This window comes from Lagopus leucura, unplaced genomic scaffold (assembly GCF_019238085.1).
Source record: "Lagopus leucura isolate 7727_CA_CO unplaced genomic scaffold, USGS_WTPT01 Super-Scaffold_739, whole genome shotgun sequence".
Classification (NCBI taxonomy): Eukaryota; Metazoa; Chordata; class Aves; order Galliformes; family Phasianidae; genus Lagopus; species Lagopus leucura.
In genome coordinates, this window is record NW_024962255.1 from 263,319 (window position 1) to 276,647 (window position 13,329).

At 56.9% G+C, this 13,329-nt stretch overlaps 3 protein-coding genes across 3 annotated transcripts; 1 reads left to right on the forward strand and 2 right to left on the reverse strand.

The window, feature by feature from the left end:
- The first annotated feature begins 12 nt into the window (after positions 1 to 12).
- On the forward strand, positions 13 to 4,737 carry ZNF511 (zinc finger protein 511). The gene is made up of 6 exons (XM_042862916.1): positions 13 to 156; positions 252 to 325; positions 556 to 757; positions 840 to 964; positions 2,701 to 2,880; positions 4,339 to 4,737. The coding sequence occupies exons 1-6, from the start codon at positions 13 to 15 to the stop codon at positions 4,406 to 4,408; spliced, it is 795 nt and encodes a 264-aa protein (XP_042718850.1). The 3' UTR covers positions 4,409 to 4,737.
- Positions 4,738 to 7,215: 2,478 nt separating this feature from the next.
- Positions 7,216 to 9,037, reverse strand: ECHS1 (enoyl-CoA hydratase, short chain 1). Its single transcript, XM_042863111.1, has 8 exons — positions 8,917 to 9,037; positions 8,498 to 8,695; positions 8,280 to 8,407; positions 8,107 to 8,206; positions 7,923 to 8,027; positions 7,736 to 7,855; positions 7,539 to 7,606; positions 7,216 to 7,463 (listed from the first exon to the last, which is right to left on the reverse strand). The coding sequence occupies exons 1-8, from the start codon at positions 9,035 to 9,037 to the stop codon at positions 7,398 to 7,400; spliced, it is 906 nt and encodes a 301-aa protein (XP_042719045.1). The 3' UTR covers positions 7,216 to 7,397.
- A 1,794-nt stretch (positions 9,038 to 10,831) lies between these two features.
- On the reverse strand, positions 10,832 to 13,213 carry MTG1 (mitochondrial ribosome associated GTPase 1). Its single transcript, XM_042863234.1, has 11 exons — positions 13,066 to 13,213; positions 12,922 to 12,986; positions 12,259 to 12,363; positions 12,098 to 12,178; positions 11,970 to 12,026; positions 11,798 to 11,888; positions 11,656 to 11,717; positions 11,431 to 11,527; positions 11,270 to 11,351; positions 11,090 to 11,202; positions 10,832 to 11,012 (listed from the first exon to the last, which is right to left on the reverse strand). The coding sequence occupies exons 1-11, from the start codon at positions 13,196 to 13,198 to the stop codon at positions 10,915 to 10,917; spliced, it is 984 nt and encodes a 327-aa protein (XP_042719168.1). The 5' UTR covers positions 13,199 to 13,213; the 3' UTR covers positions 10,832 to 10,914.
- Positions 13,214 to 13,329: the final 116 nt, after the last annotated feature.

Below are 13,329 nucleotides of genomic sequence, written 5' to 3' on the forward strand. Positions count from 1 at the left end.
CCAGCCCGGCTCATGCCGTTGTCCGTACTCCGCCGCCGCTTGCGGGGTCACCCGCCGCTCCCCCCCGTCCCGCCGCCCGCACGGGCCCTGCCGCGGCCGCCCTTCGCTTTCTCCCCGCGCCGCCTGCGCCTGGGCCCGCGGCACCCGCTGTTTGAGGTGAGGCGAGGCGAGGCGAGGCGAGGCGAGGCGGGCGGCGCGGCGGCAGGGCTGCCCTGCGGCTGCCCCACGGCTTCCGTGTCCCCCCGCTGCAGGATGGCGACGTGCAGAGGCACCTGTACCTGCGGGAGGCCCTCACGGGCCGCGCCGAGGAGGCGGAGAGGCCCAGGTGAGCCGCGTGGAGGGAGAGCTCGGCCCCCGGCGCTGCTGGGGCCGGTGGGCCGCCCCTGATACTCACAGCGACTCATACCTTCGTCGGAGCTGTGTCCAGGCGCTCCCTGAGCGCCGGCAGCTTCTGTGCCGTGCCCACCGCCTTTGGGGCAGAGCCCTCTAGTAATGCTTGAACGTATGATCACTTACACGCCGAGGATGCTGTAATGTGCTGTCCTTCCCTTACAGGGTGCCTGAATTTTGCTGCCACATCTCCGGCTGCTCTCAGGTGTTCGACACGCTGGAGGGCTACGAGCACCACTACAACACACTGCACCGGAGCGTCTGCTCCTTCTGCAGGAGGTCCTTCCCCTCGGGGCACCTTCTGGACATCCACATCTCTGAGTGGCACGACTCACTCTTCCAGATCATGGCTGAGAAGCAGAATATGGTGAGGGCACGGCCAGGGCCCTGCTGCCGCACAGACTGGCCGTTCACCCTTCCCAGGGGGTGTCTTCTTTCCTTTCTTTCAGTACAAGTGCTTGGTAGAAGGCTGTGCGGAGAAGTTCAAGAGCAGCAAAGACAGGAAGGATCACTTGGTCACTGTTCACTTATACCCTGCTGACTTCCGATTTGACAGACCAAAGAAAGTGAAGAGGTAACTGCACAACGGCAGCAGCACAGCTGCTTTTTCCATGCAGAAGTGACATTGTGCATCTCTGCTGTCCCACTCCTTTCTAAAGCACACAAGCTGCTATCTAAAGAGCCCAGTAGTGAAGTTTTCTGCTGCTTATGGGAATAGATATACATGTGGGACTTCATGTGACAATGTTTTGCCTTCTCCTAGTGTGTCTTCATTCTCTCCCTCTGTACTCTTTCAAGTCCAGCATTTTTCTCTGGCAGTGTGTGTTTGTCCTGCTTTCTTTCCAAGTCTTTGCAATATTCCTACTCCCGAAAAGTGTGAATAGAGCATAAGGAGGCTTTGTAAACCTGTCAGATAGCTTTCTCTTCTGGCCACTCATGCACAGAATTGTGTCATAGAATCATCTGAATAGGAAGGTACCTTTAAGCGCCATCTGGTCCAACTCCTCTGCAGTGAACAGGGACACCCACAGCTCCATCAGGTGCTTAGAGCCTCATCCAGCATGGCCTTGAATGTCTCCAGTGATGGGATACCACTACCTTACCGGGCAACTTGTAACAGTGCTTCTGTACCTTTATTGTAAAAAAAACTTTTTCCTTCTATGTGATCTAAGTCTCCCCTATTTATTTCGAAACCATTGTCACATTACAACACTGTCCCATTGTCCTATCACACAGAGCCTGCTAAAAAGTGTACCTCCTTCTTTCTTACAGCCTCCTTTAGATACTGACAGGCCACTCTCAGGTCTCCCCAGTGCCTTCTCTTCTCCAGGCTGAACCACCCCAGCTCTCAGTTTGTCCTGATAGGGGAGGTGTTCCATCCTTTGGATCATTTGTGTGGCCCTCCTCTGGTCGCACTCCAGCAGTTCATATCTCTCCCGTTCTGCTGTTTCCAAGCACTGCTTTTGCTATAAAGTCGTCATTTCAAGCGGAACAGGGCAAGGGGACCCTTTCTCCTCTTCTGGGGAGAAAGAAAGAAAAACAACCCAATTAAGATAAGGAGAGAGAACAAATTTACTACAAATGGTAAAAGAATGTAAGATAATGAGAAATATTATTGAGTTATTAATACAATTAATAACTCAAATGGAAATGAGAAGAAGGCAATGACTGTGCTTCTTGCTGCACTGCTGACACCCAGAAGCCCTTTCACCCCCCATTACCCGGAATTGGGGAGCATGTGGAAGCTCTTGGGAACTGTAGTACATCTCAGTGTGTCTTCCTCTTAGAAAGTCAGAACTCACCTGAGACTTGCTGAAATGTCTTGATATAGAATACTGATATAACCAGAACATAGAATACAGGCACTGATGTTTAACAGTCTTCAGTGACATTGAGGATGGGATGATGAGAAAATTCCTTGCCCAGTGAAGTGGTACAGCCCTACCACAGGTAACCAGAGGGACTGGGAGTCCCAGAGCTTGCTTGTACTAACCTGCTTGTACCATCACCTCTCCACAGCGGAGGGCTGGACTGGAGGTGCTCCAGCCTCGTTTGGGAGCCCATTCATGCATTAAGCTTTATGAGTTGAAGAGTGACATGTAGGAACTAAGCTGTGTGCTGAATACTTTTGCTTATCTCTCCATCAGATTTTGCCCTGCAGCAGGTGTTTTGTGCAGCCAAATCTCGGTGCCTCTTTCATGCGGTAATTCTGCCAGGCCTGATGTGCTCTCTTTAAAATCCCTTTCATTTCTTTTGCTCCATGCTCGCATGTCAGCTGCTGAGAAAGGATGTCACATTTTGTTTCTGCAGTGGAGCCAAGCACGTGAGCTGTCCTACAGAATATGATGGGAGCATGCTGATGGATGTCAGTGTGGAGACCTCAGAGCAGCTCCAGGCAGACCACATGGAAGTAGTGCCCAGTGAGAGCATGGAGGTCCCTCAGCCTACAGCCAGCACTTCAGAACCAGAGAAGCGTCTCTATAAATCCAGGTCTGAGCCAAATACCTGCACAGGCAACAGTTTCTGGGGCTGGGACCATATTGTCTTAATTGCATAGTGCAGTACCACTCTGGGTGTTTTGTGCTGGGTACAGAAGAGGTGATATTTCTATTTATTTTTGAAAAGCACTTTTAAAATAGAAAAAAAGCACGAAGAAAAAAAGAGTGAGCATTTACTGCAAAGCTTTGTCAGCACACTGTTGCTGTTGCTCTGCCAGCCCCTGCTATGTTCCCAGGGTACTGCAGAGTGATAGTGGTCTGAAGATAAGCTGTTGGAGTCCAAGCCCCCAAACACAAACGCGTGTTTCCTGCTTTGTAATATTTTGCCATCCTAGCTGACTTTCCCAGGAAACTGACTGCAGCTTCCTGTGTTCCCATGGGGTCACAGGACAAGACACAAGCAAAGCAGGTCGATGCCTTATTCTGAATCATATATTTTGCAAAGTCAGGTCAGCATTGCTGTGCTTTCTGATTTTTTTACAAAAAGTTAAAAACAAATTGCCTGATGCTGGCTTCACTTACGAAGTCCTCTTCATCATGTACCATAAAACCTGCGTGAGGTAGTATGTGATCAAAAAGTTGCTGAAACAGCACCTGAATCATTGTCATTTATTGATCACTTTAATGGCTTCTAAACACATTGTGTTTTTTCTTGAACTCTCCCAGTTGGCAAAGGGATGCTTGTACTTTGAGTTTGTTACACCTGAGATGCCAGTGTGGTCCATCCAACAGAAACCTGACCCCTCTATTTGTCCATGGGGTTACAGTGATACCAGGCAGTGCCAAGGTGACGTGTTAAACTTGACTGCTTTTTCAAGAGTAACAGGTTATATGCCATTAAGAAATGCTGTCTGGAATTTGATGTGACCCTCCTGGTTGCTGAAAGGCCACACTTTTCTTGCTTCTTCTCTGCAATCATACACTTTTGCAAAAATAACACTGTAACTTCCCAGCAGCATGTTACGTTTTTCCCATTGTGAAGAGAGATGAGAGGCATCTGTCACATAAATGTGCCCCGTCAGTGGAAGACAACCAGCGTTTCACCTATATTTTGAATTGGCATCGGTGATTTAGACTCTGGGAGCCTGAAACCATGGAGGATGTAAAATATCCCAGTGCTCCTGTAGGTGGTGGGGTGCTAAGCAATGAATAGGGTGTGTGTTGGAAATGGGCCGATGCAGAGAGCTTGTCCTGGCGAATTGGTGTGCGGCCAGACCTTCGCACTTGCAGCTTGTATTTTGGAGAGATTAGTCAATTTTGTTTTGGTATCAAGTTCCCCAAAAGATTACTCTTTTACCTCCAACACCGTTGCCTTGCATTCCTGGGCTAAGTCAGCTTTGTCTTTTAAAGCATGACTGTTGCTGCTAGTTGACTGGTCACAGCAGGACTTCTGCTGATAACAGAGGGCAAAGATCTCACAAATGCATGTTAACTGGCGTCTCTGTTCCAGGATCCCATCCACAATCTGCTTTGGACAGGGTGCCACCCGAGGATTTAAAGGCTCACGTAAGAAAGTGTGAATGTCAGCACAGTAGATTTGCGCAAGACAAAAAGACACCAGCAATTGTGATCGAAGCCCCCGTGTCCAAGCAAGAATGTTTGCCATTGCGTGCAAGGATCTGCTCCATAACGGGAAGGTGAAAAGGAGAAAAGAGCGGTGGTGCAGTTCGGAATATCGAGATGCTTCGGGAAGTGCTTTGCCACAGTCCCTTCGTGTCTGTGTACCACGTCTCTTTGGCAGAAATTGAGAGAAGAGCCTCGCTTGTATTTATTCTCCGTTAGACACAAAAGCTCTCCTCTCTGATTTCCCCTGAAATCAAACTGGAAATAAATTTTTCTGCCTCTCTGCTGTTGAGTTTCTGTGTCTCATCAGCTGCTGCCCGGAGATGTAGGTGGAGCCAGGCAGAGTGATGTGGAGCAGGGCTGGGCTGGGAGGAACAGCAGATGGAAGGCAGGGATGGAGCAAGTGGGATGCAATGAGATGGGATGTCAGGCCTGTGCCATCACCAGAGCTGCATCAGAAAGACATGGAACTGTTGGAGTTGATCCAGAGCAAGCCACAAGGACAGAGGGCTGGAGCACCTCTGCTAAGGAGACGGGCCTAGAGCTGGGGTATTCAGTTGAAGAGAAAGCATGGAAGAGACCTTAGAGTGGCCTTCTAGTATCTAAAGGGGCTATAGGAATGCTGGGGAGGAGCTCTCTGTCAGGGGAGGTAGAATCACATCACAAAACTGGAGGATAACCTAAGATGGCATGGACCCCCCGGCATTATTGAATGCAACTCTGGGCTCCGCACAGCATCACCCAAACCCTACGTCTGAGAGCAGCACTCCAGCACTCCCTGAGCTCCAGCACTCAGGGTTGTGCCCACTGCCCCGCACAGCCCATTCCACCCCACCGCCCTCTGCCACAGAGCCTTTCCCTCACCCCCAGCTGCCCTCCCCTGACAGCTCCATGCTGTTCCCTCGGCCTGTCGATGTCACACAGAGCAGAGCTCAGCGCTGCCCCTGCGCTCCCTGTGAGGAGCTGCAGCCGCCACAAGGCCTCCCTTCGGCTCCTCTACTCTGGGCCAGACAGACTCAGGGACCCCAGATGCTCTTCACACCTCCTGCCCCCCAGATCCTTCCCCATCTCTGGAGCCCTTCTTTGCATGCTGTGAAACACTCATGTTAAGATTCATCTCCCAGGGGAAAAATGGATCAGCAAAGGAATTGCGACCTGAAAGCACCAAATCCATCCATTTTCCTTCAGAGGCAGGAGCTGAAGATAACCTCACGCTGGAGAGAAACCCTGCTGTGCACAGCACACGGGGCAGGAGAGCCACTGAGAGCAGCTGAGCAGGTGCTCAGCTACGTGATGGCGATGGCACTGCACAGCTATTCTCCTTTCACTGTTTATTTCAGCTGGCCTAGTTTGGATTCCTAGTTTGGTGTTGAGGAATGAGTTTGCAGACCTGCAGCCCTCAGCAGCTGCTAACTCGACTGCTGCTGGTGCTCTGCAGGGTGTATGTATACATGTGCACGATGGGGCGCACCTGCATGACCCATACCACTCCCCCATGCAACCACACGACATGCGTGGCTGCACCACACCCAGGGGCAAAGTGCGGGGCAAGGGCTATGCACAGGCAGAGGCACCATGGGTCCCTGTGGTGTAGCTGTGCTGCTGGGTGCAGCTCTCCTGCTGCTAGCCCCTGAAGGCACCCAGGTGAGCCCACAGCTCTCTGTGGCCCAGGGCCGGGCACAGAGCTGACCCTCACCTTGTCCTTCTCTGCTGCAGGCTCTTGGTCTCAGATGGGATGTGGATGCGGAGCAGAATCTGGCGAAGGAGATGTAAGAGGGGCTACAGCCACACTGCCTGCACCACTGAGTGCTGCATTGTGGCTGGGATCGGGCTGGGGAAAGCAGTGGGCAAACATCAGTGGGCAGCCTGGTCTAGTGGCTGGCAACCCTGCACATAGCAGGGGGGTTGAAACTAGATTGATCATTATGGTCCTTTTCAATTCAGGCTGTTTATGATTCTATGATTCTATGATTAGGCACTTTAAGGGGATGTATTATCCTTGCTGCTTTGAATTCCTAACAGTTAAGGGGCTTCCTGCTCATGCATTTCCCCTCACATCACTCAAACCCTCTAAGCTGCATGGCCCTGGTTTTGCTTCACCTTGCTTCAAAGCTGCTATTGCTTCCCTTGCAGCAATGCTGCCATCGTGCCTGTGCCACTCGTGAGATGAGCACCCAAAGAGCCCACTAATTCATGTTTTAAATCCAAATGGACCCACTCAGCCCTCAGGCAGGCACTGACAACATGGGGTTAGCTTTCATGACTTGCTGCCCCACGGGCCACCTCTGCTCTCTTACAGCATCCAGGCCGCACAGGAGGCAGAGGAAGCCAAGCTTGCCAAGGACACTGCCTCACGGCCTCTGTTCCCTCCAGACCCTGCTCGGGTCCAGGTGGGGCCAGAGCAGGACCGCGACCATCTCTACCACCCTTCAGTCAAGGTTGAGGTGGAGCCTGAACTCCAGTCCTGCAGAGAGCGCCTGGTTCTATCAGCAGAAGTGGAAAATGGCCCCTCAGAGGATCATGACCACCTCTACCACAGCTGAATGAGGCTCCAGCCCTGCCCTCCCCGTGGGCCCCCAGTAAACCTCTCCTTGTTGAGCAGCCTGGTGGATGCCTGGTTTCTGACAGGAATAGAAGAGTCCAGCAGGCCAGGGGGCTCGGCCTGTCACCCCAGCCCCAGGTCAGCCCATGGGAAGGGCTCCCAGCCATCTCCAGTGCTTCTCAGTTTTGTCATTTCCAACAAAAATGTTGATGCACCGGCAGCACCAGGAAAGCCTTTTAATAGCAATAACAAGCAAAACCCTGCTGAGGATCTTGCCCAGTGTGGGCATCAGTCAGTGTCGGGTGCTGACTCCCTCTGCGGTGCCAACAGACCCGTCCTTCATTTTGAGGCACATGGCTGGTGAAGGGCAGCAAAGGGGAACAAGTGTCTGCTGGTTCTGCAGCTCAACTGTCAGTGAAGTTGGCTTTGCGCTTCTCCACAAATGCAGTCATCCCTTCCTTGCGATCGTCCTGGTGGCAGAGAATGGGTTGGGGTGTTCCACAGCCTCACCCTCCCTGTGTTTCCAGGGCCAGCCCTGTACTCACGGTGGCAAAAGTGGCATAGAAAAGGCGCTTCTCTGTCCTGTTGCCCTCTGTCAGTGTTGTTTCGAACGCTGGAGATGGGGACAAGGAGATGGAGAAAAGATGGGGATGAGGAGATGGGACACGATGAGAGACGAGGAGATGGGAACACCATTCAGCCCCCTAAAACCCTGAGTTCACCCCATCCCTGACCCCCATACCAGCATTGACGGACTCCTTGGCCATAGCTACCACCAGTTTGGAGTTGGTAGCGATCTTCTCAGCGCAGCCAATGGCCGCATCCAGCAGCTTCTCCGTGGGGAAGACTTTGCTGACCAGACCTGGGGACAAGCAGGGAGGTGGTGGGGGAAGTCCTCATTGTGCCCCCAGCCTCACCCACACCCCTACCTGCCGCTTTGGCCTCCGCCGCCGAGATCCGCTCCCCAGTCAGCACCATCTCCATGGCCAGCGACTTGCCCACCGCCCTGGTCAGCCTCTGCGTTCCGCCGGCGCCTGGGGGTGGGGCGGTGGGCATGGCAGCAGGCACGCGGCTGTCACCAACCCGCCCGGGACACACAGCCTCCACGCTCACCTGGGATCGTCCCCAGCAGGATCTCGGGCTGCCCAAACTGCGCCTTCTCCCCGGCATAGATGATGTCGCACATCATGGCCAGTTCGCAGCCGCCGCCCAGCTGCAAGCACAGTGAGGCTATGGTATATGGGCAGCACGGACGTGGGACACGGGGACACAGAAGGGGCACTCACAGCGAAGCCATTAACGGCGGCGATGGTGGGCTTGCGGACAGTGGCCACCCGATCCCAGCCAGCCAGGAAGCCGCCACTATAGCACTCCTGGAAGGTTTTGTTCTGCATCTCTTTAATGTCAGCGCCAGCTGCAAGGGGGACCGCCTATGCTGTACCCAAAGGGCTGCGTTGGGATCCCCAGAGGAGGGGGGTGGGACCACAGGGTGTCGGGGCCGTACCCGCAAAGGACTTTTCACTGCCGGTGATGACAATAGCTCCCACCTGCCCGTCGGCCTCGAAGGCGTCCAGCGCACGCCCCAGCTCCTCCATCAGCCCCGCACAGAGCGCGTTGAGCGCCTCGGGCCGCTGCAGCCGGATCAGCCCCACGCTGCCGCCCGCCCCGGCCTTCTGCACCTGCAGGAAGCGGAACGGGGGCCCTGCGCGGCCAGGTGACCGCGCGCCATTATGGGGCGATCTTCACCCAGGTGGGCGGTGGGCTCCGCGCTCCGTGGGGGTGGCTCCCGGTGCCCCTCGCCCGGTGCCGGTGTCCCGAGCACTGCCTAAGCCCACTGCCCGCCCCTGGCTCCAGGTGCCCTTTCTTCCCCCCACCCCGCAGCGCTCCCCTCCCAGCGCCCGCTGCCGCCGACCCTTCGCTCACCGTCGCTGTACCCCCGCCCCGCCACGAGGGGGCGGAGTGCCGCCAGGAGAGCGCGGCGCCGCGCGGCACCGGCGCAGACACCGGCACCGGGGCGGAGGAGGGCGCGCAGCGAGGCCGCCATTTCGCTGCGAGGCGCGGAGCTGCGCGGCCACGCCCCCGCCGTCCTGCAGCCTCGCTCCGCCCCGCGCCCATTGGTCGGCGCTGCCGCTGCCCGCAGCGCGCCTGTGCCATTGGCCGACGAGGGCCCCGCAGCTCCCCACGCGTGTCCGCTCTCCACGTCTCCCGAGGGCGTGCGGCGCGGCCCCGTGGCCACCGCCCGACGCCGAGAGGAGCGGAGCGGGTGGCAGCCCCGGGGCCGGCGAGCGCGGAGGGGAGGCGCCCACGCGGCACGTGGGAGCGGAAGGCGTCGGGGATCGCTGCGCGGATGCGCGGCCCCCGTGCGGAGAGGTGCGTACGGCCGTGCGTTGGCCATGCACGGGTGCGTCGGAGCTCGAGCCCATGGCTGTGGGAGGTCGTGCGGATGTGCAGCGCGTGCAGGGGGACACCGCGCGTGTGGTCGGGCACTCCGGGTGCAAGTGCACGTGCAGGGCTGGTGACAGCACAGCGGCTCACACGTGTCTGTGCAGCCCGTGTGTCAGCGCGTGTGGCAAGCATGTTGATGTGTGTGACACACACATGTCATCCATGTGTCAGTGTATGTAATACATATGTTGGTGCATGCAACATATTTGTGCAATCCATGTGTTATGCAAGATATGTAATGCATGTGTTGGCATATATCGCAGACACTTGCAAACCACGTGCTTGTGCACCCCAGGTTCCAGTAACACACATTTTGGTGCAAATGACATGTGTAATCCACGTGTCATGCAATTGACATGCATGTTGTGAATGTGGCATGCATGTGTAATCCCTATGTTGGTGCATGTGGCACACACACAACACATGCACATGCAGGCTGCAACCAGGGCTGCATGCACGCACCATGCATCCCACGCATCGATGCATGTGCAAGGCATAGGGAGACTTCATGGCTGCCTGCATGCCTGTACAGCCCGTGTTGATGCGTGCAATGTCTGCAGCCCATGCACGATGTGACTGCACTCACACACCACATATGGGTGCGCTGTAAGCCAGGGTGCATGCATGATCCTGGCACGTGCAGTGCTTATAGAGCTTCAGTGGGTGCATGCACAGGACCAGGGCTGGTGCACACAGACGCATCGCGCATGCACGTAGTGAGGTGAGCACCTGCCCACAGCAGAGCCCTCCCTGTGTGCAGGTCAGCAGGATGAGGCAGTGTGTGGCCTGCTGCTGGGTGCTGCTACTGCTTGCTGCCACCTTCTGCCAACCGGCCACCGCCAAGGGCGGGCGTGGGGGCTCCCGGGGGGCTGCACGCGGCATGGCGCGGGGGGCTGCCCGCAGCCGGCACAGGGGCCTGCCACGCTATGGCGGGGCTCTGCGTGTGGCTGCGGCAGCAGCAGCTGGGGCAGCAGCTGGAGCCACACTGCACCAGGCCCAGGCAGAGACGGAGTACCACGAAGGCAATGGGACAGCCTGGACATCGCTGGCACCAGAACAGGTGGAATGGGGCTGGGCCGTGCCATGGCTCTGTCCGCTCGCTGCCATCCTGCACCACTGATGGCATCCACTGGGACCCCTGGGTTCCCAAAGCGATCCCACAGCAACATGGAAATAAAGCTGGGTGACACCACGTGTGGCTGGACACGGCCCAAGCAAGGACTGGGTGCAGGTACGGGGATAGCTGTAACACCCTGCACCGAGGCCTCTGTGGTTTTACTTGGGGCTACAGGTGGCACCTGCACGGTTTGGGCTTCCCCGGAGGCTGTGCCTCCCCCTTCCCTTTCCCACCAGTCCCAGTGGGGAGGATGCAGCCATCACGACGTGACCCATCTAGGAACAAAGCAGCTTTAATCACACCATGCCACCACCTGGAGCTGGGGGAGATGTGGCATGCCCTGCTCTACTCCAGGACCCTCAGTCCAATGTCAGTCTACCCAGGCGCCCGGCACGGAAGGCCCGCAGGAACTCATAGGCAGCAGCTGAGTAGTTGAGCATCATCATGTTGACATTCCCTGCAGAATGGACAGAGAGGGTTGCCACAATCCTCAGCAGAGCCCACAGCCCACTGATCCCCAAACCCCATGCTCACCTGTGCCTGTCAGCACCTTCACCTTCTGCATCTTGCCCAGGGTGACCGCCACGTACTTCAGCACATGCCTGATGTTGTCACTGGCCTCGGGCAGTCCATAGCGCTCCATGTATCTGCAGAGAGGATGCGGCACCCACCCACACCTCGGGGTGCCCAAGCCATGCCCTGCTCCCCACTCACCCAAACTGCTGCTGCTGGTTCAGTACGTACAGCAGGTAGTCAGCCATGATGTCCTCACCCACTAAATGGTCACGGATGGCTCCTGCCAGAGGGAAGCCCCCAGCCTTGTCAGCTTTCTCCACACAGCCTGCCCCAGGCTTCCCTGCTCCATGGCCCCATACCACACAATGCCAGCTTCATCCCCGTCTCCACATCGGCCAACTTTGGGGGCAGCACACCTGGCGTGTCCACCAGGTACATCAGGGGAGTCTCGCACACCTGTGGTCCCACCACCAAGACCACAGGCTCAGTGGGGGCTCTTAGCCAAGGCCTCGCTGCAAAGTGATGAGGCGCTTCATGGGAGAAAGTTTGCACCCTGCAGCCGCACCCACAGGGGGAGATGGTACCTGGATCCGGGTCAGCACCGCCTTGGTGACACCTGGCTCACCACCCACTGCTGTGGCTCTTCCTTTGGGGAAAAGGAGAGAGTGAGGGTGGTGCGTGATGCTGGAGCAGCAACCTCCCAATGCTACGGAAACTTGGGTGTACCCTTTTTGAGGTGCAACCTCCGCAAAGAGTTGATAAGCGATGACTTGCCTACATTGGGCACACCAATCACCATGATGCTGTACTCGATACTCTGAAAGCAAGGAGGACACGTGCAGGTGCTGTGCTCCACCAAAGGACATACCCAGGCTGCAGCCTCCCTGCCCCTACTCACCTCAGCCCGGTGGTAGCGTGGGCTGCTGCTGACTAGCTTGGCGACCAGGGGCACAATCTGTGGGAAGTGGGGAGGATGCTCTCACCGCAGCCTCAGGGCCAACTGAGGACACAGCAGCAGCACAGTACCTTCTTGACATTGCTATCCCGCTGACAATCAGTGAAGACAACATGCGAGCATCCCTGCTGCCTCAGTTGCTCCAGGACTCTCTGTGGGGACAGGAGCTCACTAGTATTGTCCTACTGAAGCCCTGCGGGGTCCCAGCCCACTCTCTGCCTCCAGCACTCACTGACTGCTGGCGTGGGTCAGCCAGGTCCATCTTGTTCAGCACCAGAAGATGTGGGCGGATGCCCAGCACCTCCTGCAGCACAGGATTACGGCCTGACAGTGGGATGTGTGGCTGCTAAGGAGAACAACTGTGGTATGAGGGAAAACAGGAGAGTGGGGGGCTGGTGTGGCATGTGGGATGAAGAGGCTTGGAACTAGGTAACAGCACAGATGCAGGACTTAAAGGGGCGCTGAAGCAACTGCGTGCTGGAGCAGATCACAGAGAAAAGAGGGGCATGGGGGCTGGTTTGGGGGGTTATGGGGCTGAGAGCAAACTACCTCATGGACAGATGAATATGGGTACAGGGACCAAAAGGGAGTGAATGAATGACTATGTGCAGAGGCAGACGTAGGGGAAAACATGGTCGGGGACCGGTATGGGACCTTATGGAAAACAGGAGGCACCATTTTGGGGGTTGCGGGGCCGGTGCATCTCAGGGGGATTTCGGAACTTAGACCGTGGTACCCGGAGGGCGGAACGGCACGGAGACAGCGCGTGCTGGAGAAAGCAGGGAGCTGGGAGGCAGTCTGAATGCCGTGCGGGGGGCCGGTGCCGCTCGAGCGGCTTAGGAACTAGAAGCACTTGGCAGTAGGGCACAGCGCAGGACTCGGCGTCTAAGGATATACGAGCGTCGTGCACCTCGACGAGGCAGTCGGCACGCCGCAGGGAGGCCCGCATCTGCCGCAGTCCTGCAACACAACGCCCGCTGAGCGGAGCGGCCGGAGGCACCGACGGGAAGGCCCCCCCCCGCCGCTACCGGGCTCTCACCTTTCGCCATGTGCCCGGGGAACCATGAGGCCGCATCGCGGCTGCCGAAATCGAAGCGGGTGCGGAACCCGCCCGACTCCGAGCACGGCCCCCAGGCGGCGGCGGCGCGCAGCGGTCCCACCCAGCTCCTCATGACACTTCCGGTGAGTCACTTCCGGCCGTCACTTCCGCCGTGAGAAGCGGAAGGAGGAAGCGGAGGGGCGCTGGGAGGTGAGTGCGGGGATGCGGTTGTGGCGGGGGGCGTGGCCCGACCCAGCCGTGACA

Bases quoted from the DNA above. Each gene is read 5' to 3' on its own strand.
- ZNF511 (XM_042862916.1), top strand. From the start codon at position 13: ATGCCGTTGTCCGTACTCCGCCGCCGCTTGCGGGGTCACCCGCCGCTC. The intron at 326-555 runs GTGAGCCGCGTG...CTTCCCTTACAG, and splicing joins GAGGAGGCGGAGAGGCCCAG to GGTGCCTGAATTTTGCTGCC. The intron at 965-2,700 runs GTAACTGCACAA...TTGTTTCTGCAG, and splicing joins AGACCAAAGAAAGTGAAGAG to TGGAGCCAAGCACGTGAGCT.
- ECHS1 (XM_042863111.1), bottom strand. From the start codon at position 9,037: ATGGCGGCCTCGCTGCGCGCCCTCCTCCGCCCCGGTGCCGGTGTCTGC. The intron at 8,696-8,916 runs GTGAGCGAAGGG...CTGGCCGCGCAG, and splicing joins GGGGCGGGGGTACAGCGACG to GGCCCCCGTTCCGCTTCCTG. The intron at 7,856-7,922 runs GTAGGGGTGTGG...GCTTGTCCCCAG, and splicing joins GGCGGAGGCCAAAGCGGCAG to GTCTGGTCAGCAAAGTCTTC.
- MTG1 (XM_042863234.1), bottom strand. From the start codon at position 13,198: ATGAGGAGCTGGGTGGGACCGCTGCGCGCCGCCGCCGCCTGGGGGCCG. The intron at 12,987-13,065 runs GTGAGAGCCCGG...GTTGTGTTGCAG, and splicing joins CCCCGGGCACATGGCGAAAG to GACTGCGGCAGATGCGGGCC. The intron at 12,179-12,258 runs GTGAGTGCTGGA...CTGTCCCCACAG, and splicing joins CTGACCCACGCCAGCAGTCA to AGAGTCCTGGAGCAACTGAG.